At 35.1% G+C, this 22,782-nt stretch overlaps 1 protein-coding gene across 1 annotated transcript; it reads right to left on the minus strand.

Annotated features, from left to right (window-relative positions):
• Positions 1–540: 540 nt before the first annotated feature.
• Positions 541–5,746, minus strand: LOC149536949 (omega-hydroxypalmitate O-feruloyl transferase-like). The gene is made up of 3 exons (XM_089806533.1): positions 4,966–5,746; positions 2,841–3,366; positions 541–1,697 (listed from the first exon to the last, which is right to left on the minus strand). The coding sequence occupies exons 1-3, from the start codon at positions 5,431–5,433 to the stop codon at positions 1,315–1,317; spliced, it is 1,377 nt and encodes a 458-aa protein (XP_089662659.1). The 5' UTR covers positions 5,434–5,746; the 3' UTR covers positions 541–1,314.
• Between the last annotated feature and the right edge of the window lie 17,036 nt (positions 5,747–22,782).

Genomic DNA, 22,782 nt, shown 5'->3' on the forward strand with positions numbered 1-22,782 from the left:
AATTGCAGCATACAATATTATTAAATATTATTAATAAATTATAATAAATAATCGTTCCGTCGGCTGCTTGGCCATTTCGTGCAATATAATGTACTGTGGAAAACTACCGTGTTCGTATCAAACTAAAATATTATTTACGATTCAAACTCCTAGTTGAGTCCATATTTCCGTCACAATTATTATATTTGAATATTTAAACGACTTTGGAAACCCAACAAAGTCGCGCTAATAATTTGGTGTATTATTTGGACTATCTGACGTATAGCTTTCTTTGTAGACTTTTCTAATCAATATAAAATATAAAAAGAAAATGTACTGCATTTCGATATTTCGAAAAGAATGAAGCAATGATTTAAATAGGGAACGATTATGATGTCATATTCTAATTCTTCTAAATCTTAGCACGTAAAGCAAGATGAGAAAGAACAAAACAGGGCACATGCTTTCGGACAGAGACCATTCTCAAATCAATAAATCAAGATTGATAGTGATGCTTTCCTGCCTTGGATTCCAGTAAATCATACAATGTGACATCTCATGTGGCTGATACGACATTCCATTATTTAATAATAATAATAATATGATATTGCACCCCATCTTCTGTATTTTCATGGAGGCATAATTGTTCAAACAATACAAAAAAGTAATATGAAGAATGCCCACCAGGGTTCACAAACACGGAGGTACACTATAGTAACATATCAATGCTTACTGACATGATCCTCTTTTTGTCGTAATCCCTGTAAAAATGGCTTGAAGATCGTGTACAACATGGCAGTCAGTCTATGGTATTGTCCCTACACACTGCCATGGAGCAATAAAGTTGCAGTGATAGCATCTAAGGAATTCTTTTGGATCGAGTAGCCTTAACATTATGGAAAACATGGTAGGCATCTATGGAATCGTCTCTTTAAACCATAGAAAAGTAACAAAGCTGCAATGACAGCGTCCATGGAGTTTATGGATCGAGTAAACACATTTATTTACCAGAGTGAAACCAAAATACAAGTGGGGCAATTTTCATTACTATAGGTTGAGATACCATGGTGAAAACCCTGCATAACACTAACTCAGGTTTTCAGAATATCTTAGAAATCCTATTAACAAAACATCACTCCTATTTCAGAACTACAGCCTGGTGAACTGGTACTAACCTGCCATCCTTAAACATGACACTAACGAAAAAATTAAGCTTGCAAAAAGTAAGTCAACTTTGACTATTAAACACTTTTAGCCTAAGAATCGAGTTTGCCTAAGAATCGAGTTTTAGTGTGATGCTTTAGCCACCCGGTACTAATCCAACTGGATTCAAGGCTAAAAATCATAGACAATTTGCTCAAATTTGTCCAGCTGATCATTTGGTAGAGCAATGTAGAGGTTGAGACCACCATCTTGTTTTCCATTAGAAAGTAGCAGAGGAAACTCCACCATAGCATTCACAATGGGTCCTGCATAGATAGGCTTTCCAAACCCAAAATCAACAAGAAAAAATGGAATTTTCCACCATGCAGATAGAAATATGCCACCTGGAAGTGCTGGAATAGATTTGTAAGTCTCAGAGAAATCCATGGATGACCGAACATAATCGTTTGTGACTCTGGATATGCCTTCCTGGACATTTTCGACACAGAAGGATAGCGGCTTCTCTTTCACTTCACCTGCTGGTTCAATGCAATATGCACAGAAAACAGCATTGCCTGAAGCGAAATCCAACAAATAATTAAACCAGATATAAAAATGTTAATCACAGTCGCAGCGCTAACTTGAAATATAGAACAAAATATTCAATCAGTAAGCAATTAATTCAATTGAAGGGTTCCATAATTCAAACAAAGCCTATGGAGTACTATAATTTAGGCCAATACATGAATTTAATTTAAGGGTTCCATTATTGGAACAAATTTTATGGTTCAGTAATCAGCTTGTAGTTTTACATTGATTACTAACAAAACCACAAATCTTGGATCTAAATTCAAGTCATCTGGGCATTTGATAGTAGTCTCCTGTATTTAAAGGAATAATCATGGCACTAACAATTAACAGATCGTTGATTGGTTGGCCAACACTTAAAATCGAGGATAAATGGCAAAGTTGGAAATCATATTCTTATATCAGACCTGCTATTTTCTGTGTCAATTTAAGATTACAGAAATAGGTAAACCAGGGCCTAAAATTCGCCTTTGTCTGCAAAGTTGAAGTCCTGAGCCACAGCATGTAGGTGACTTAAGGATAAAGCATGGCCCAAAACATCATAAAGAATCAAGGGAGAGGGAAAGGGAAAGACTCAAGAAGGATGGCTAACCCATAGACCAGATTTCCAATGTAACATGGTATGAAAATTTTACAAATTACACATTGATCTAAATATAAAACAATGGCTTTACACCTTAAATCCTTTTCATGTTGTGGAGTCTGCACTGACACTTCCTTTTATACCAAAGCATGCCTTCTTCGAGAACAAAACCATGCAGAGACTAAGGGTTCATAATATTTGTTTCGGGGGGTAAAAACAGGGCGCAGTGCCAAGTTCATCCCAAAGGTCTTTGGTTATGATTGAGAGTTTTGGGATGAAGAATCCATTGGTCACCTTGGTAAAGCAGGATACTTAATGGGAAAAAGAACAGATCGTGGATTACAATTGCCCAAAATTGCAATTGTAAGTGACTATTAGCAGTTAATCAGTTTACTTGACTGAATAATTCCAACTTGACAAATAATTATACAATATATTGATTTCTACTTGATTGAAATTATCCTGAAATTCAATTCACTGCAAGACATATTAAAAAATGTTATTATTAAAGAACCTATGATCTGTAATGTATATGGTCCACAGATACCTGCAAATCCCTTTGGCAATGGAGGATCCATTTTTGAACGAATGTCAACAGCAAAAAGCATCTTAGAAGGTTGATCAGAAGGCGAATCAATAGCCTTAGTTCGAGCCTGCCAAACCAGAGCTGCAATGACATCAAATGAAGAACACTTCTTTAGATTACTATCATCCATGACCTTCTTCTTCAGTCTCTCGATCATGTCGTTGGTGAAAGGGAATACTCTGTAGCTGTAACCAGGTGGAAGAGAGACAGTGGAAACCTCCGAGTTTGCTACATCTGCAGTTGTGAAGGAATTCCTCATCTCTTCTGGGATGTCACTCAATTTCAAACCCTCCAAATGCTCATATTTGATCTCTGGAACATCCCTTGCTTTCAGACATGTCCTATCAGGAACAGGGTAAGCGATCAATCCCTGACCCCGTGCTACAGAGGAGAAGTTCATCATGAATTCCATTGCACCAAACCCGTCAAACAGCGAATGGTTCATAGACATTCCCAATACTATGCTACCACATTTGAATTTAGTTACCTGATACACAACCAAACAGAGTTAAATGTTTGGAATATTTAACCTAGAATGACAATAAAATAATAGTTCCTATTTCGTTAAGAGTATACAGAACCACTTAAAACATTTTTAACTGATTTATAAGAGGCTGTCAATTATAATTGTGATCAGCTCAATTGACACCACTGGTCAAAAGCGATTGTTGTGGAGAAACTGTGCTAGGACTTCACAGCAAGATTTTGCTTGTGTTGATAGCTTTTAAGTATATAATGATCTTTTATTATTAAAACTCAGGCTAGGGATTACCATGAATATCCCTTGAACTATACTATGGCAAACAGCCTGATTAACTGTCTCCAACAAAATAGAAACAGGACAACTAATGCGTCTGAATATAATCAGACAAAACCGTTTCAAGTTCAACGCAAACAAAATCCCCTTAAACTCTCATAATGGCAAAAGAATAAAATCAGACAAAACCGTTGCAATGCAAACAAAAGCCACATAACCCCTCATAGTGGCTAATGAATATAATCAGACAAAACCGTTGCAATGCAAACAAAAGCTACATAACCCCTCATAATGGCTAATGAACATAATCAGACAAAACCAGTTTCACTGCAAACAAAAATCCCTTAAATCCCTCATAGCTAATGGCAACTCATTGTCACAAGCGCCTGCCCAACCAGGAGGACTTTGCTTTGTTTCAGAAGCCCTGAAAAAGTACTTGAGGCTGGTACATTATCTAAACTAAAACTTGTACACTACCATATAAGTAAGATAGATAAAAACTGAAAAGAAAGATGACCATCACTGAAATAAGTACAATGCATGCTCCATGTCACTATCGCTGAAGTTTACAGGCCAAATTTCTAGAGAGGTTTAAGATATTTATCACTGGATGGGTAACTCAGTGATAGATTAACTCGTAAGCCCAGGTCCCAGACTAGATCTTAGATCTGTACAGGAGGCTAGTAAAAAACATAGTATTGCTTGAGGTTGTGTGTAGTTCCCATGGTGTCGGGTTTAAATCTCTGCCGGGTTTAAGGGGTGAGACATCTTGCAAGCCGCAGATCTCAACCATGGGGTACTAGTCTCGCCCTAGCTGCATAGGGCGATCTCACCCATGGGGGACTAGTTTTTCCCTAGCTCGCATAGGCAGCTGGTCATGGCTAGGTCGCGGGGACACCCCATGTAAAAAAATAAAAATTAAAAAAAATCATAGTATCAGTCTCTCCTGGTGTTCGGCCTAAAATTTGAGAGTGCTGCCATAAGATTAGCAATTAGCAAAGCGGGATGCAGCTCACAAGCTATGAGCATTTTGTGGAGTAAAATCTCAGTCTGTGTACAAGTTTCGATCAATTGCAAGAATGACAAATAGCCTGAAAGAATAAAGTTACATTACAGATAAAAAGGTTTAGGCAAAGAAAACGCACCATTGCAATGCCCATTATCTGGTTTATGGAAATATAAGCTTCCCACATTCAGCACCATATTCCAAAACTTAAATTACAGGGAATTGAGCAAACAATTTCATATATTTTCTTGTCACTAACGTCTTACTTAAATGGATTGAAACCCAATACAACTTCATATTAAGCGCACACATAACACAATTACCTGCATCATAAGCAGCGGAGCGTCCCCAAATTTTCTGGCATTGCTGGCTTGAAGAACAAGGCTCCTAAAAGCAGGATTCGGGTATGTAACATCCCCCAGCTCAGATAGCGCCAGGTCACATGAAGCGGCTGCAAACAGGGCCCCTGCTCTGTTACAGTCAATCTCCAACCTCCCCTTGTCCGCATTAAGCCTCAACCTTCCCGCCATGAAATGGTAGGGCACCAACACCTTCCCAAGGGCATCTTTCAGCTTAGCCACAATATCGACACCCTCCTCCTCACATCCTCCATTCGATGGGTAAAAATACACCGTATCTACAACATATGCAACCGTTTGATCAATGTTTGAGAGAAAGAGGGCACACTCCTCGGTGGGTTCGGCAGGCACAACCATCTCGGGCTCCTCCACCTTCACATCCAAATGGGTTAGTAGGGGGCGCGTCTCAGCTGTCCCATGAAGAGAACCCATCTCTATGTCGAATGGAAAGAAAAACTTGTTACAAGGATGTTCCTGAGATTCTTGATGCGCGATTATGGTTTGTTGAGATGAGAGTGAATTGGGTACCGAGGTCTTTGACGCGGTTATGAGTATTCAGCATGGGGGAAAGAGGTTATAAGCCTCGGACTTCTCAGTGTGCAAGCTGGTAGCCATTTACGGCCTCGTGGAGCACGTCAGCTGGCACGTTTCAGCGAGGAGAAGAGGGGAACGTAGGCAATGTGGGACAGTCTGGATCACTCTCAAAGCAGCAACCATTCTGTTTGCGTGATGCCCCCCATTCGGTATCTTTGGTTCGCTTTCATCTTTATTTTATACTAAGAATAATTGTTCAATACAATTAGGCTGGGGCCTACGGAGAGGGGCTTCGAATAATTGTTCAATACAATTAGGCTCGGGCCTACGGAGAGGGGCTTCGAAATAGAGCAGAGTTCATAAGTAGGAGATGATTTCCACAGCTAGTCAAATTGTGATGTGAATATCAGGATTTAACTGTGTGATTTTGAGTCAAACTCGATGATCCATGTTTCATGAGTAGTGATTCAACATGAATCCATCTCTCATGAGAATAAATGGAACACTTAGCACTCATTGGATCTAGGTGATGCTCACAGGGGTGAAGCACCGAGACTTCTCGGGAGGTCACCCATGCCAGTACTACTCCAACCTGAGCGTGCTTAACTATGGAGTTTCCTCCACAGTTAAACCCAAAGCTTGCAACCCCATTTGCAAAACCTTCACCAAGTGTTGTGCCTTATGAACCATTCATTAGAAAGCCCCTTAAGCTGATCAATTGATAAGTAGGAGATGGTTTCCACAGCTAGTCAAATTGTGATGTGAATATCAGGATTTAACTGTGTGATTTTGAGTCAAACTCGATGACCCATGTTTCATGAGTAGTGATTCAACATAAATCCATCTCTCATGAGAATAAATGGAACACTTAGCACTCATTGGATCTAGGTGATGCTCACAGGGGTGAAGCACCGAGACTTCCCGGGAGGTCACCCATCTTAGTACTACTCCAGCCTGAGCGTGCTTAACTATGGAGTTTCCTCCACAGTTAAACCCAAAGCTTGCAACCCCATTTGCAAAACCTTCACCAAGTGTTGTGCCTTATGAACCATTCATTAGAAAGCCCCTTAAGCTCATCAATTGATAAATAGGAGATGATTTCCACAGCTAGTCAAATTGTGATGTGAATATTTACACATCAATGATATGTCTTGTAGTGTTTGTGTCTTACAAAAATTATATTCTACCTTTTCCATAGTTATTTTGAATTTTAGTCATATTTTTCTCTTTTACATAGAATTGTTTGGACTCTTTCAAAACTAAGATGCTTTCAATTTAAAATTTATTAAAATTTTATTATAAAAATCTTAATAAATTTTCACCCCTCTTTTTGCCAAAATAATAAAATTCTGAAATTTATGTATTTGAAAAGTATTTAAACAATATGTTTAAATAGATACTTATTATATTTCAAATATAATATCAAAATATAATTTAAATTTTACTAAAGTTAATAATTATTTTTACATCGGTACTTCACCACCTATTTATATCAATATCTGTTGGCGATGAGGCAGACTGCTAAAAATCCCACCCCTTTTCCCAACCAGCAAGAGGAGCCTATGATGATGAATAATATTATATATAATATAATAAATATATTGAATGTGTAATAGTTAGAATTTGAAATAGTACAATTGATTTATAAATGACTTCAATTTCATTATGACAATTGACATTCTTTAAAATTGGCTTAAAATGTTGGACAAACACAGTGCTACCTCAAAATTGGTGTATAATACCCCAACAATATAATATTAAATTAATTTTCTCAATCTATAAATTAACAAATATAAATATACTTTAGAAAATATTTATTATACAATAAAATATAAAAATAGTCGATTATGATTGGTTGAAGTAAGCAATTCTAATCACTAGTCATGAAATAGTATTCCTCATGGCAAGTACTAAAAAGAATTTCAAACATTTGTAGTCAATAACTCTATTTTATCTTTAATCTACCTGAAAATATTGCATTATGGATAACATCTCAAAAAATGGCCCTAACACAAAATGAGTTCAGCCAATCATACAATTTGTATGAAATATTAAATTTGTATATGAATAAAAAAACTTTTGAAATATTGCTAATAGTGGCATGTTGTGATGGTTAAGTTGTTGTATTGTTATCCTTGCCATCAAGGTTCAAATCTCATGGGGATGAGGTCTCCCGTTTGTGGTCTCTCTGGTTCATAGCTCCAGGTCAAAGCGTTTACCCCTCTTGAGTCTATCACAAATTAAGATTTGTTGGATATAAAATTTTAAGATCATAAAAACTAAGGCTTGAATTCTACGATGAATAACTTTGATAAAATAAATAGTCCCTATCAAAACATGGACTTATGTTTGGCATTTTGAATAGCTAAATAATTTTATAGTTTTGATAGAATGCTCTTTATATGAATGAAAAAAAACAAAGAATGTCTATCATTTTGAAATTAGGTTTAGATGATTATGTTTATGTATTCCTTATTTTGAAATTCATCAAAATGAAAAATTGCCTTTCTGAATTAATTTGGTTATGATTAATCAACAATATTTTGAATCATACTATATGATCTATCATTACAATAAAATGATAGATAGAAAGACACAACAGATCCAGAACATTAATAATGAAAAATAGTTCCCAATTTAATTCAAAAAGGCAATTATTTAACTAATAGTGTAGAAATTACATGAATCTTATTTTCAACCAGATTACCAATGACGTAACATTGCTGTGTCTTTGTTGACCAACAGTGAGACATCTGTTTCTTTCATAAGCAGTTTTACATTATCAGGGCATTCAAATCAATTGGATTATTAAGCAATACCACATTTCACGTTTCCATCTCTAATTAGAAATTTGTTAATTTAGTTAGAATCAAATTCATTACGTCCTTAACTTCATACACCAAATAAAGATTTGATACATATACTAAGAATGTTCTTTGTTAAAGATAGGTGAAATATAGCAGCGTTGCGTGCAAAAGAAAATGTGACTTTTTTTTAATGTTGAATACAGAGTATCAGAAATCCAGCTCACAGACATTACTGCGTCATTATTAATGAAATGATCTTATTTTACAGTAAGGTCTAAATTTGGCACTAGTGGTTGGTGTCTTTTTGGTTTTATTGGGTGAACTAAAGGACAAAGAATATTTTGATTCTCATATCATATAGGAGAGATAATGGAAGGTGAGAATATCTTATATTTATTTTACTTTGTATATCCTCCTGATTATATATTCATTTCTCTTCTTCTTCATTTTTTCTTTTTTAGTTTGTCTTTTTTATGGTTTGTGTTTTAAATGGAATGACCAATAAGGGATACTTTAGGTAAATTTAATTCATAATATTTAAATATTTATTATTTATTATTAATTTTTATTTATTTAGGTATAATTTTTAAATTGTTCATTTTGCATATTATTTTTAGATCTAACTTTGACACTTGTTTGTGGTGTTTTATTTATTATATTGGGTGTCTTTTCGATTTTATTGGATAAAAGAAAATGACAAGAATTTTTATGGGAAGGATGGCAAGTGGAGACATCCTTTATTTAGATTAATTAGTATATAACATAAATTGTATATTAATATTTTTCTAGGCTCTGCATGCAAAAATGTCAAATTCGAATATGAAACCTGCGGGAATTTCAAGCCAAAAAGGGAGGCATCGAAATCGAAAGAAGCATCTCAGAGACTTCGATAGGAGAGGATGCTCTATAGCAAACCGTAGCGAACTTCATAGCAAATTTTTTGGAAAAGTGGATGCTAGATTTGAGGTTTTGACGACCAATAGTTTTGCGGCTTTGGATGAACCTGTAGGAGGAAATCTATACCAATTTTGGGTAGAAGAGCATCAAGGTAAGAAGGACAATTCAGAAGCCTCCTCTGATTTCTCAAGCGAATCTGAAACTATTGCCCATCTCCCTTTCTTTATCGTTGAACAGTTAGATAACCAAATTCGAGTTTTTAATCTGACTAGATATGCGTAGTCTAAGCTTATTAAGCCTTTATCCCATCTGAAGAGTAACTCTCAGTTGGCCACGATCCCATTTGATGAGGTTCCTTATAAGGCTAATTCCCCTTCTTCCTACATTCCCCCTCATCGCAGAGAAACCAAGACCACCCAGTCATCTAACCCTAAGACAACTTCAAGGTCACCCCAAAAGAAACCCCAAGATAAGCCTATTAGGATTTCCATTGAAGCCGTAGATGATACCTAGTATGATTTCCTTAAGAAAGGGGTTTTTGCTATCTAGAATGGTCCTTTAAAAGATATCCCTCTCTTAACGGAGTGGCTAAAGGACAACTGTCAAGAAAAGGTAAGTATCTTTCATCATTCAGATAACATATTGTTTTTAAAATGTGAGGAAGAATTTGTTAAAAAAGAGCTCATTTCTGTTTCTGAATTTTTTTTAAAGGTCACTGTGTCAAATTTGTAGAATGGTTTTATAATTTCCACTTAGAAATGGTTGATTGCATGATCCCCTCATGGTTTACCTTGATTTCTCTCCCCCCGGAGCTGTGCGATGTAGACATTATTTATTCATTAGGTTATGCAATTGGTGAAGTTATAGCTATCGATGCATCTCTTTTCTACTGTAATAATATTAAAATCCTCATTAATGTCAACATCAAACACCCATTAAAAATCCATAAGAAAGTTGAAACTGGTAAAGCTTCTTATGATATTAAATTTCAAATTATAAAGGGAAAATCATGACATCTTGAGATCTGATGAGTTACACAAAATCAGACCCAAGATCCTTCCCCTTACCTCGAATTTCAAAAGAAAATTCCCTAGGTTGAGCTCTGTGACAAACAGCAGGAACCAGAAGCAAGGTAAGAAGATTTCCCATTTAGAGAATCAGAGTGAATAGAATACATAGAAAGGGCTGAGGATCTCTATAAACAGTATCATAACAGGCAAGGTGAAAGATTCCTCAACAATTCCAAAATTAGATTCCATGGAAAAAACTAAAGGGGGGAAGGTTGGTAGATCCTCAAAGAAATTTTAAAAAATAAGAAAAAAGAAACAAATGTAATTAGAAATGATACTAAAATTAGTGGATATGAATCTACTAAACTACAACAACAGAATAACAAGGAGAACACTATTGAGATTCGAGAAGAGTTTGCTTTTATACACATCAAAGATATTAATAATGATAAAGAGAAAGTGCAGTGCTTAGATACAGCTTTAACAGATTTGGAAAATGAGAATATCAGTACCAATAAGGAAGAACGGGGTGGTCTAGATCATCTTAACACTAAACCAAATATAATCGTGAGACACCTTGAGCAGGGTGTACAAAAAGATATAACAAGGAGTGATAAGGAAGACCTAGTAACAACTATACCTAAGACATGAAACAAAGAAGAAGCGGGTCTTACCAAAGTATTATCATGTAAAATAGGAGAGATATATAGAAGCAAAGAGGCTTTTGGAACTAGATCTATCAGAGACAAAAATAAGTAGGAGAATCTAGACATATTAGAAGAAGAAAACACTCTTCTATCTACTGCACTAGAGATGGGAAGGAATAACACTTCCAATACAGCGGAAAAATAGGACTAGGAGTTGTTGCACTCATAGAGAGAGGTTGAACTAGAGCTAGTGACTCCCAACATCAAAGGACTCAAAGGAATATTTAAATTTTGGCAGACCCCGACTGAGTACTCTTCTTCTCCCTTCATTCCAGAGAAGGACTAGTCAAGTATATGGGATAAAGAGAGGGCTAGAACCAAATCAAAAAGATTAGAGAACAATGGAAATACAATTAATGTAGATTCTCACATGGAAGAAGCCTCTACTATGCATCAAGCAGGCCACCCTGAGGATAATCGAGCAAATCATTTAGAGGAGAGGGAAAATCTCATGTTGTTCACCTCATGCAAAATAAGCAATGAAAAAGAATCACGAAAGGACAAAAAATCCTCACTTTCAATTCCACCCCTGGCTTCAAACAACATGGTGAATCCACAAGAAATGCTTAGTAAATTTTGGCAGACTCTCGTTGCCAACAATAGCTCACCTTTCACTCCTAACAGCATGGATCAATAGACACACAAGGGAGAGGCTCAAGCAGACGATCTACCAATATTGGAGTTCCAAGAATTTTTGAATGAGGAATGTCTCTCAAATCCTTCATATGATAAAGTAGATATGGCAAAGGATGATGTTGTAATGATCGACTAGCTTACTGAGGAGTTGGTCCAAGTTTTTTGTCTAGACAATCTTGATAAATCATTGATATCATAGAAGGAGGAACTCATTCAGAGGGTCCTTAAATTTGGTGGTGAGAACTATTCTGGTGAAAATCTTAGAAGAGATATATTGAACATTCAAATGGAAGAACTGACTTTAGCATTTACCAAACAATCGGATATAGCTAATCAGATTATTGAAGAAAGTAATTTAGAGTATCAAGAACAATTGTTAGCAAGAAAGATTGACATAGTTCAAATAGTAGAGGTCAATATTGGACAGCTTGGGCTCCACATGACACAAATAGGGCCTAAGTCTCCTTGTTGTAGTAAGACAAAAGGAAAAAGAGGGAGAAAGTCTCTAAAGGAACTTAGAGAATCAGAGAGTCTCAACAAGGATGAGTAGAAGATAGATCAACTGTTTCACAATGGGAAGGGGAAGTGCCTTCCCGCTCAGGTATGAAGCTCACCACATGGAATGCTAGGGGCCTTAATGCCCCTAGCAAAAAGAGGTTACTAAAACATAACCTCAAATATTTTAATTCTGATGTTATTCTTATTCATGAATCTAAATTAAATTAAGTAGAAATAGATAAATTTAGCAAAATGCTTGGAGTATGGTGTTCTATGTTTCAAGAATCGCTAGGGGCCTCTGGGTGTTTGGGCATCCTCTGGGACCCTAGGAAGGTCAATAGTAATATTCTTAACTATAATAAAAACTAGATTAGTGGCAAGTTACAAAGTTTAAAATTAGATCTAAATTTTATAGTTATTAATGTGTATGGTCATGTTAACAACACAAATAAACTACTAGTTTGGAATGAAATTGGTCAACTCTTAGAAAATCTAGAAAATGAACTCTATATATTAAGGGGTGACTTTAACATGAGCTTAGATATTAATGATAAGATAGGAGGTTCTCAAGTGACATGACAAGCATCTAGAGACTTTAAAGAATGGTGCACGCTGTACAATTTAATTGATATCCCTACCAATAATGGTACCTATACATGGAACAATAGGAGAAAGGACTTTTCCTATATCGCAAAAAAACTTGATAGATTTCTAATGAAAGGTGAACTGGACACCAACAACTTAAACTTTCAATCTTCAATTCTTCCCATTGCAGGATCTGATCACTTCCTGGTCAGATTTGAATTTGTTGAGCCCCTTAAGCCAACTAGAAACCCTTTCAAATGTGAGAAGATGCGGTTTCTAGACCCAAACTTCCTCAACAACGTTAAATTATGGTGGGCTCAAGATAGCTGCATAGAATCTAAAATGTTTGTCTTTATTCATAAATTAAAGATGCTAAAGGAGTGCATCCTTAAATGGAATAGAGAACAATTTAATAACATATTCAAAGATAATTTGGACATAGAAAATCAACTTAAAGATTTAAATTCAAAGGTTATTAACAAGGGCATGGATAAAAAAAGCTATTATCTCGAAAAGGAATTGCTAGCAAAGCAAGAGTCTATCCTATCCAAAGAAGAAACCTTTTGGAGATAGAAATCAAGAGAAAGATGGTTGGCTAAGGGTGATCGTAACACAATTTTTTTTCACAATTCTACCTTATATAAGAAAGCTAAGAGCAGAATCACATGCATTAAAGACCGGTTAGGAAACTTAACTAAAAATCTTGGAGAAATAGTAGACACCTTTGTTTATTATTTTTAGGATTTACTGAATAACCAGCAAAGTTTAAATTATACTACGCAATCTAGTTTATTAAAATATATCCTTAAAATTGTTACCCAAGATGATAACAAAAACCTTAATAGACCTATCACTCTAGAAGAAGTCAAGAGAGTGGTTTTTGACATGAATCTGGATAAATCTTTGGGCCCATATGGATTCCAGGCCTTCTGCTTCCAAAAGTACTGAGATATTATAGGTTTGGATCTTTGGAAAGCCATCAAAGCTTCTAGAAATGGTGGCTCCATCCTTGCAGAAATCAATCATTCCTTCATCAATTTGATTCCAAAGAAATTTGATCCTGAATCTCCAAGTGATTACAGACCAATAGCCTTATGTAATATAGTTTATAAAATTTTCTCCAAAGTTCTAGCTAACAGGCTGAAAGAGATTCTCCCCAAGATTATCTCTGAGGAACAAACTGGTTTCATGCCAAGTAGATCCATCCTTGATGGCATCATCACCATTTAAGAGACTATTCACTCTATGGGCCTTAATAAGGAAGCTTGTATGCTCATGAAATTGGATATCCAAAAGCCTATGATATGGTGGATTGGAGATTCCTGTGCAAGATGTTAGAAGCATTTGGATTCTCTCATCAATGGATTAATTTAATTTTCAAATTCATTTCGACACCTAAAATTTCAGTCCTTGTCAATGGCATGCCTGAAGGATATTTTGATATTTCGAGAGGTATCTGGAAAGGGGATCCTCTTTCTCCCTCTCTTTTCATCATCATGGTAGAAGCATTTGCGGGAGCTATGATGGATGCATATAATAAGTAGAGAATATCCAATATTACTGTCACAAAAAACTTGCCTAATATTACACATCAACAATTCACTGATGACACCATTCTCCTAGGGAAGAGTAAGATCTCTAAAGCTTGCTCCCTTAAAGGTATCATAGATTTATATATGGAAGCCTTAGGACAGAAGGCCAATGCTCTCAAATCTGAAATTTTCTTCTTAAATACCTCATCGGATATGGAATCACAAATTTGTCGAATTATGGGCTTCAAGAAAGGAACCTTCCCTTGTAAATATCTAGGTATAGCTTTAGAGAAAGGTTCAAAATTAGGAAAGGTATGGGATAATACCCTTGAAAAATTGGATTCAAAATTATGCTTCTAGAAGGATAGATGGCTCACCAAGGCTGGAAAATGCACTAAGATCTATGTAGTGCTTTTAGCCATCCCGACCTACCCTCTTTCATGCCTCCCTCTTTCTAAACAAAATCTTTAAAAATTTGATTCTAAAATGAGGAACTTTCTCTGGAACAATCGAGACAATGATGATAAATTATCTCTTATCAAGTGGGAAAATATTTGTAAACCCAAGGCTCTTGGGGGTCTAGGGATTAAAAACCTACATTGGAAAAATGAATCCTTAGGGGAAAAACTCATTTGACGGCTATACCACGAATATAACTATAAATGGGCTAAGATCCTTTATAATAAATACCTTATTGCAAAGGACTCGCTATCAATTTTTAGAATTAGCTCTCCTCCTAAAGGGCTAGAATGTTGGAATTTTATGATGAAATTTTGCCATTTGATCAATAAATTCCTAACTTGGGATGTTGGATCTGGGGAAGAGGCACTATTCTAGGAAGATTCATGGGAAGGTAAACCTCCACTCACCTCCTACAAGGTTTCTCTGACTCTTAAAAATAGGTTAACTGAGCTCTGGGCCAACAAAGTTAGGAACTATTGTAGTTTGTCAGAGTCTGAAGGTTCTCCAACTTGGAATTGGAAATCTCTTAGAGGTTTAGATCTTGATGAAGAATCAATTAACCAATTTGAGAAAATTTTGGAAGGTAGGAAACCTATGCAGTCTAACAAAAGAGACACACTTATTTGGGTAGCTTCTAATAATGAAAAATACAATGTCAAAGATGGATATAGGGCCATTCTAGAAGCCAATAGACCAGTATATGTGGACATCCCACTTAAGATTTGCTGGGATCCCTCCTGCATTTTGAAAGTTGGATTCTTTCTATGGATTGCTATTCAAAATAGGATCCTTACTATGGACAGATTAAACATTGTGGGTATTCAATTCCCTTCTAGATGTGCTCTCTATCACCAAAGTATAGAGAATGTGGATCATCTCCTATATCTTTGCTCCTATTCCCAAAGATGTTGGGAATGGCTCAGGCAGATGCTGGGGTGGTCTTCCCCCTTTCCTAAATCATTTACTGATTTTCTCTAGGGCTGGCCATCTAATAATGGCATTGGTATCTATAGTAAACTTTGGAACATCTCTCCTTCTATCTTGACTTTGGAAATCTAGAAGGAAAGAAATTGACGCATCTTTCAAAATCTGGATCTCAAACCTGAGAATCTTATATCCAAAATAGAAGCCTGCATAGTAGAAACTATTAATTCATACTTAAGGAAGGTGAGCCTAGAAGAAGGTTCATTTTCCAACTGGGATGGCCTCATGAAGAAAACCTGGCCTAATTTGATTAATCCCCTCTTTACTATTCTAAGGTTAATAAAGAGGGTAGGAAAAATTGTAAATGGGAGCCATCTCCCCTTGGATGGGTTAAATTGAATTTTGATGGGGCAGCTTAGGGTAACCCAGGTACAGCCAGTATTGGATGCATCATTCATAATGAGGATGGTCTTTGGATTTCCAAAAGAGCTTTGTCAATTTAGCTCATGTCTAATAATTTAGCTGAACTCGAGGCCCTCCATCAAGGAATCAAGTTATGCCATAAGCTTAACTTATCTAAAAAATTTATTAAAGGCAATTCTCAAATTATTATGAATGATATAAGGAAACGGTTTGCTCGCAATTGGGTGCTCAACTCTCAACTAGAAGTGGCTCTATCCCTAATAGACAAGCTTGATGATTATAGGATCGGCCATATCTATAGGGAAGGTAATCAACTTGCAGATTATCTAGCTAACCTAGGAGTAGATGGAGTTAACTCCATGCTTATAAATGATGGTTACTCTCTTGCTCCTTAATTTCCTAATATCCTTTGTATATACCCTTATATATTGTATTTATAACTTTTAGCTAGATTAATATTAATTTTATCTAATTTATCTATAATTTATATCTACCTCATTTTAAATTTTTCGGTAGATTATATATAATTTTTATCTAATTTATTTTATCCATATCTTCATCTACTTTATTTATAAATTTGGTCCCCTTCGCCTTATCATTAATAATTATTTATCAAGGTGGATGATTGCAGTACCTCTCTTATCACTTTGGCGTCAGCGTCATATGTGTGATTGCCAAGAGAATCGTGTAATTATTCTCCCCATCATGGTTTATCATGAGCCCTGGTTCAACATTTATTTATCATTGTTTGTCTACACTTGCGCATTTGCCCTTGTAGTTTATCTGTTGTCTTCCAGAAGTTTCCCTGCACAATTCCTGGGTGTTATCAGTCAAATTTTACTCTTCTTTGTCATCGTTGAACATGGAGTCCAATATAGCACTCTTTCATGCTATAGAGAATCACACTATGGCCTTTTGTGGAGTAGTGAAACTGGAAAGATGGAACCGAATTTTACACCCAATGGATGACATGATGCAGTTTGCAATCAACAAAGCCCTAGGTGAAGGGGTTTTTGACTATCAATTCACTTGGAGAAAAAATAGTGATATCATTGGGTCATTCATTGGCTATCTGGTAAGAGCCAAACTTCAAGCAGATAACATAGTAAGGCTTTGTAGTGACTTGTTTGTCTCTTCTTGGAGAAAGGGGCTCGAATAAGCGGTATATAGTATAGAAAACAAATTCAGAATTACCTTCCCTAAAAAATATATGAATCTTCCACTTGGTCATCTAGATTTAGACATAGCCCCCCATCGCCAGCCTTTGGTCATTCAAGAGAACATGACAATTTATCGTGAATGGAAAAAGATGGAGGCCAGCCTGAATTTTATTCTTCATTGGAGGGGCATCATTCGTGAAGATAATGTGGTATGGCTAATTAATTATCTCCATCTCTTTAATGCTTACATTCAGCTAGGGGTGACATTCAAGAATTTGGATGATTTGGACTTTAACACTCCAAATGTAGAAAGAATGAGCAGAAGGAAATTTGTGTTTCAGTTTTCACCAAACCACCAAGTGGAATAGTTTAGTGACATCACGGATGTGATCATGGTCCTGTGGAAGGAAGGCATAGGTTCGGTTGGAATGTGATTATCCCTTAGGACTAGAATTATCATAATAGGGTTTTTTTGTTACACAGAGTAAGCAATTTTGTTAGTACACTTACAACTTTTTGGTTTAGTATCATAGTACGTTACATATGTATAGTCTTTATAGCATAGTTTTCTCTCTCCAAGACTTATCTCTTTGTTTATGAGAACTTCTCAGATTATATATATAATATATGGCTACTATTAAGGATAATTTCAACCCTTGGCTTTGGAGATTTTTCTTTGTTTTGAGGATTCAGTTTATTTATGCTCTAAATATGGGTGGCTTTGGAGAGAACTCCCCTTGGGCAGTGATCAGGTTAGATTACATCTCTTAAAATAGGTCTCATTCTGAATATGGGTTGCTTTTCCATTTGTTCCTTTGAATATGTTCTGTTATGACTTTGACATATGTCTTTTTTACGTGAACTCCATCTTTGTTTATATTCCTTAGCTTACAAGTCATAGATCTCTTAATTTAACTAGCTTCTGTATATATATTGATTAGGTCAATCTTTTATGCTTTAGAACATGGACTCTGATCTAGGGATGAAGGGCTTCATTTCTTACTGATATTTTATGTAGCTTTTAGCTCTTAAGTATTAATTCATTCTCTTCAGTTCTGTTATGGTTATAGCTACTAGAGTATCCTCTGGTTGTTGATTGTGATTCAGTAGGTATTTCCTTGGCATATATGGATGGTATGGACCTCTTTATTGGATTAATGATTTCTTAAGTGAGTAGGCTGTCCAATGGAATTCCTCTTGTTGATAAGAGTTCTCTATTTATATCGTGATATCCAATGGATGCTCGATTTGGTCCACTCGTTTTCTCTCAAAATCTTGAATACCGCCAGATACCGGGATAGGAGTACTATCATTTTAGAATCTTAGAATGTTGTATTTGTTTGTTTGCCTTTTTAGCATTTTTTACATTCAATCCTGGTATGACTTCACTCAGTGTGGCTATGTTTTTCTTGAAAGCAGGGGTTTGGATTGGATTCATGGTCATTCCTCTATTTTTGTGCTTCTCAGCTATCTGTCTTTAACCCTTCCCATGATTATCTCTTTCATTTACTATCAGTTTTATTTCTTTTAATTATACTGTGTCTTTTGTTGTCTATGTCATTATCCTCTTTGGTGATTATTAAATTTCTTTCCTTATTACATAGGATTTCAACTTGCTCTATTTCGAATAATTTTTCATATCTTTTATGCTTTCTTTAGATTGAAACTAATATTAAGTTTAATTTTAGTATGCAGGAATATCTCTTCTTATGTTTCACTATGGTAAAGTAGGGAGCATCTTATCACATTTTGGTTCTCATATAGTCTCTCGTAGTTTCCTCTTGTATATTATAGCGTATTGCTTTGTATTTGTCTCATTTCATGGGAGGTTGCTTCCTTTTCTACCCCTTAGATGGTATATCATAGACTTGTGTCCTTAATTCTAACTTCTTAACATGTTTAGCTAGTTGGCAACTACACTCAAACATCAGATTCTCTTCATCGATGAATCTATTGACTAAAACCTTTTGAAAGTAGTGTTGGATTTTCAAATGAAGATGTTATCATCAGGGGTATAACCCCTTATCAATTGTATTTTTGTATACATAATATATACATAGATTTAGTTCACTGGGGTATGCCCCTTTTATTTTGTAATAATATAGGACATCTGTCCCGGGCAAGACTAGAGGTTTTCTTCTCCATTCTTTCCTACCAGTGCCCGTTTGAATGGAGCAAGCTTTTGTAAATTTTAATTTCAATTAATAATAAAATTATCATGGCCTTGGCCATTTATCGATAAAAAAACATAAATTATATATTCATTTAATTTTAATAATATCAAGGCTTGGGTTGTTTACTGATACATTTTTTTTGTATAATCATGTTATATTTTTATTTTTTTAAGGATTGCACCTTTGGTAAAATGGTCAAACTTCTTGCCTATAATGCCTACAACCAAGGTTCAAGTCTCCACATGATCACTCTCTACTTTGTTTCTTAATTGAGAGTTGATGAGTTTGACCCTTAGTGAAATAGTCAAGCTTCTTGCCTATAGTGCTTACAACCAAGGGTTATAGAAGGCTATTGGCTTCAACCTATTGCCCACAAAAAATTATCGATAAAAAACAAAAAAAACAAGGGTGTTGACCCTTATGAACCTACAACCCAATAGTGTAAAGAGAAACAACACACTAATAGTAGAACATAGTAAATAGCAACCTAAAGAAACAATTGAATGAAAGCCACCATTATCAACATGGTCAACCAACATATCCACATTCAAAATATTGTGAATATTGAGACTTCACTTTAAACCTAAAACTAGAAGAAGTGAAATAGTCTAAAAATCTAACCAAAAAAGTTCCATGTGGAACCAAAGTCATCCAAAAGAAAATATGTTTTTTTTTTTTTTTTTTTCGATAAGCACATGGGGGAAAAAGGGTTGAGAATCACAACCAAATCAAAATTTAACATGATGATGAGATTTAATCTCATGGCTCTAGTCATTTGTGAGGAACTTGAATAGCTCTTTGTGATTGTCTACATCTCCTCTATCATTATCAAGTACCTTGTATTGCATCAAAGATAAAGACATTGTAGAACTAATCATGACATGAAGAAGACTGGACCTAGAGGTACTCCTCATCCTCCTTCCCATATATCAAGTATTTTATCTTTTAGTTCCCCAACCTCGATCTTTGAATATTTGGCTAGCATCAACATAATGTTTCTTGAACAGTATGTACACTAGTTTACAATTAGCATTCTCTCTAGGATTGACCCACACATGATATTAGACATGTCCTTTGTAGTAAAAGGAAACCTTGAATAAATACCTAGAAGAGTGGGACACTAATTGCCTACGATAGTTTTGATTTTACTATGTAGCTTAGACTTTTATCACAATTGATATGTTGGCCCAAGACTTTAGCATATTTCTTTAGAAGAAAATTCCATTTCAACATTTAATAATAGAAGTAGTACAAAAAATGTATTATCCATAATTTATTTTAGAATGATTAGAGGCAAGTGGAAGCAAGCGAAACCCCTTGATGTTTGTCATTTTCCACCATTTAAAAAAAAATATATCATCAAAACTTTTGCAAGAATGATAAAAGTTAAGAGGATAGGGGCTCCCCCTATCTAATGCTCATCTAGCTCCAAATAATTCTCTCAGAACTCCATTCACTAAAAAAAATTATACCATTGTAGTTAGTCATTCCAATTTCAACTTGATCATTTTTCTATCAAATCTAAATTTAACTAGGACTTCAAACAAAAAATCCCATTTGAATTTTTCATAGGCCTTGAAGATATCTATCTTAAATTAATTATATTATCATTTGGCAATATGTATCCGTGAAATGGAGGACTTCATGGGTTTTGATAACTACATCAAGTGTACGTTTTCCATGTTCGAATCCATTTTGGTTTTGATTTATGAAACTATCCAAAAGGGACTTAAATCTATTAACTAAGGTTTTGAAATGAATTTATAAACAATATTCAAAGGATTATTAGTTTAAAGTCACTAAGTCTCTAGGATTCCTATCTAGCTTAAATATCAAGGTGATGAAGGTGTTCTTCTACTCTTTAAGCAACCTCCTACCCTGATAGAGGTCCCTTGTCACCCAGGTGATATTGAATCCAACTATATCATAGAAGTAAAGGGAAAAAAAAGTAGGTAGGAATTAATCTAGAACAAGGGTCTTATATTTCCCTATTAAGAAAACAATTCTTGACCTCATCATTTGCCATAGATGCCAAACGTTTATTTAACATTATTAGAAGATTTAAGACAACACTAGAAAGTTGGTCTAACAAAATTGAATCTTCCAAAAAAATCCCATGATGAAATTCTAATATTTAAAGATCTTACATTTAAATAATTTGAGTCCATGAAACCATAATTGGCATCACCCTTGAGGCTAAGTATAGTATTTTTCTTTCTATTCTTGCTAGAGATTTGATGAAAGAAGTCCAATTTTAATCTCCCTATTTTAGCCATTAGATTATGGATTTCTATTTCCAGAATATTTCTCCCCTCCATATATTTTCCTTTCATTTGATTCTTAGATTATGTATTATATTTGGGTAAGTGCACCACATTGTGGTGCCAAAAGGGGGGTATAAGTGGAGACCTTTTTTTTGAAATCAACAATTTCTGAACTTCAACAAGAATTTGAAGATAGTTATGCTCAAAATTTTAATATATGACAAAAACAAAAGTAGTAGTCCTTTGAATCTAGTTTCTAAACTACTATTTTTTTTCAAAATGGTTTAGTTTTAGGTCCTCAAAAAAGGGGCCCACAGAAAGTGGCATTGTTTATTTAGAAAAAAACATACCACAGTACAAAGTGTGGCCCCCCTAAAATTTTTTACTTTTTTTATTGAAATTTTTTAATCGATCTGGTCAAAAGTTACCTAACAATGTGTAGTTTATCCCAGATTTTTTAGGTAATTTTATAATGTGTATTTTTTTTTTATGAGATTTTTAATTGGACACATCCCAAAAATGTGAAATATCTGTGTGCTCCCCCTAGAAATGATTGAAAACTAATCTAAAATCAAAACTTCTTTTTTTTCAAAGTGTATAGAATGGAGTCTAGTTTTTAAAAAACTAGGTTATAAAATTCGATGAACGAGCTAAAATCTACAGCCCAATTAGTACATGTTGGTTATTGACAAAAAATGGACATAAATTCAAAAGAAATTATAGTTGAAAGGCTTGAAATAGTTCAAATAAAAAATAAATTATATGGCTATATAGCTAACACAGAGACTTGCAATGTCATGTAACCTAATTTTATCAATGCTCAACCACGAGGAAACTTGAAGGAGAGCACACAAGAAAAATCAATCATTTTTTTTGTATGTTTGTAGCAAAACACATCATAGACTAGTTAGAGACTCCAAACCTTTGGGTTGCATCCCCAAGGAAAAACTAAGCCTTAGGCTTGGTAGAATTTAAAGCTTTAAATAGTGCATGTACACTCTAGTGCGTGCACACTATAGCATGCACGTACTATGCAAAGGCTTTTTAAATTTTGGTCTTAATAGCATGTGTGCGCTTTAGTGGACACACATTATTAAGACCTAAATTTGGAAGGGACAGGCAAAGTGTGTGTGTGTGTGTGTGTGTGTGTGTGTGTGTGTGTGTGTGT

Source organism: Cupressus sempervirens, chromosome 10 (assembly GCF_028749045.1).
Source record: "Cupressus sempervirens isolate cs-2001-9-10 chromosome 10, ASM2874904v1, whole genome shotgun sequence".
NCBI lineage: Eukaryota > Viridiplantae > Streptophyta > Pinopsida > Cupressales > Cupressaceae > Cupressus > Cupressus sempervirens.

Coding starts and splice junctions, on each gene's coding strand:
- LOC149536949 (XM_089806533.1), bottom strand. CDS start 5,433: ATGGGTTCTCTTCATGGGACAGCTGAGACGCGCCCCCTACTAACCCAT. Junction 3,367..4,965: donor CTCCGCTGCTTATGATGCAG/GTAATTGTGTTA, acceptor GTTGTGTATCAG/GTAACTAAATTCAAATGTGG. Junction 1,698..2,840: donor ATTGCCAAAGGGATTTGCAG/GTATCTGTGGAC, acceptor ATTTCGCTTCAG/GCAATGCTGTTTTCTGTGCA.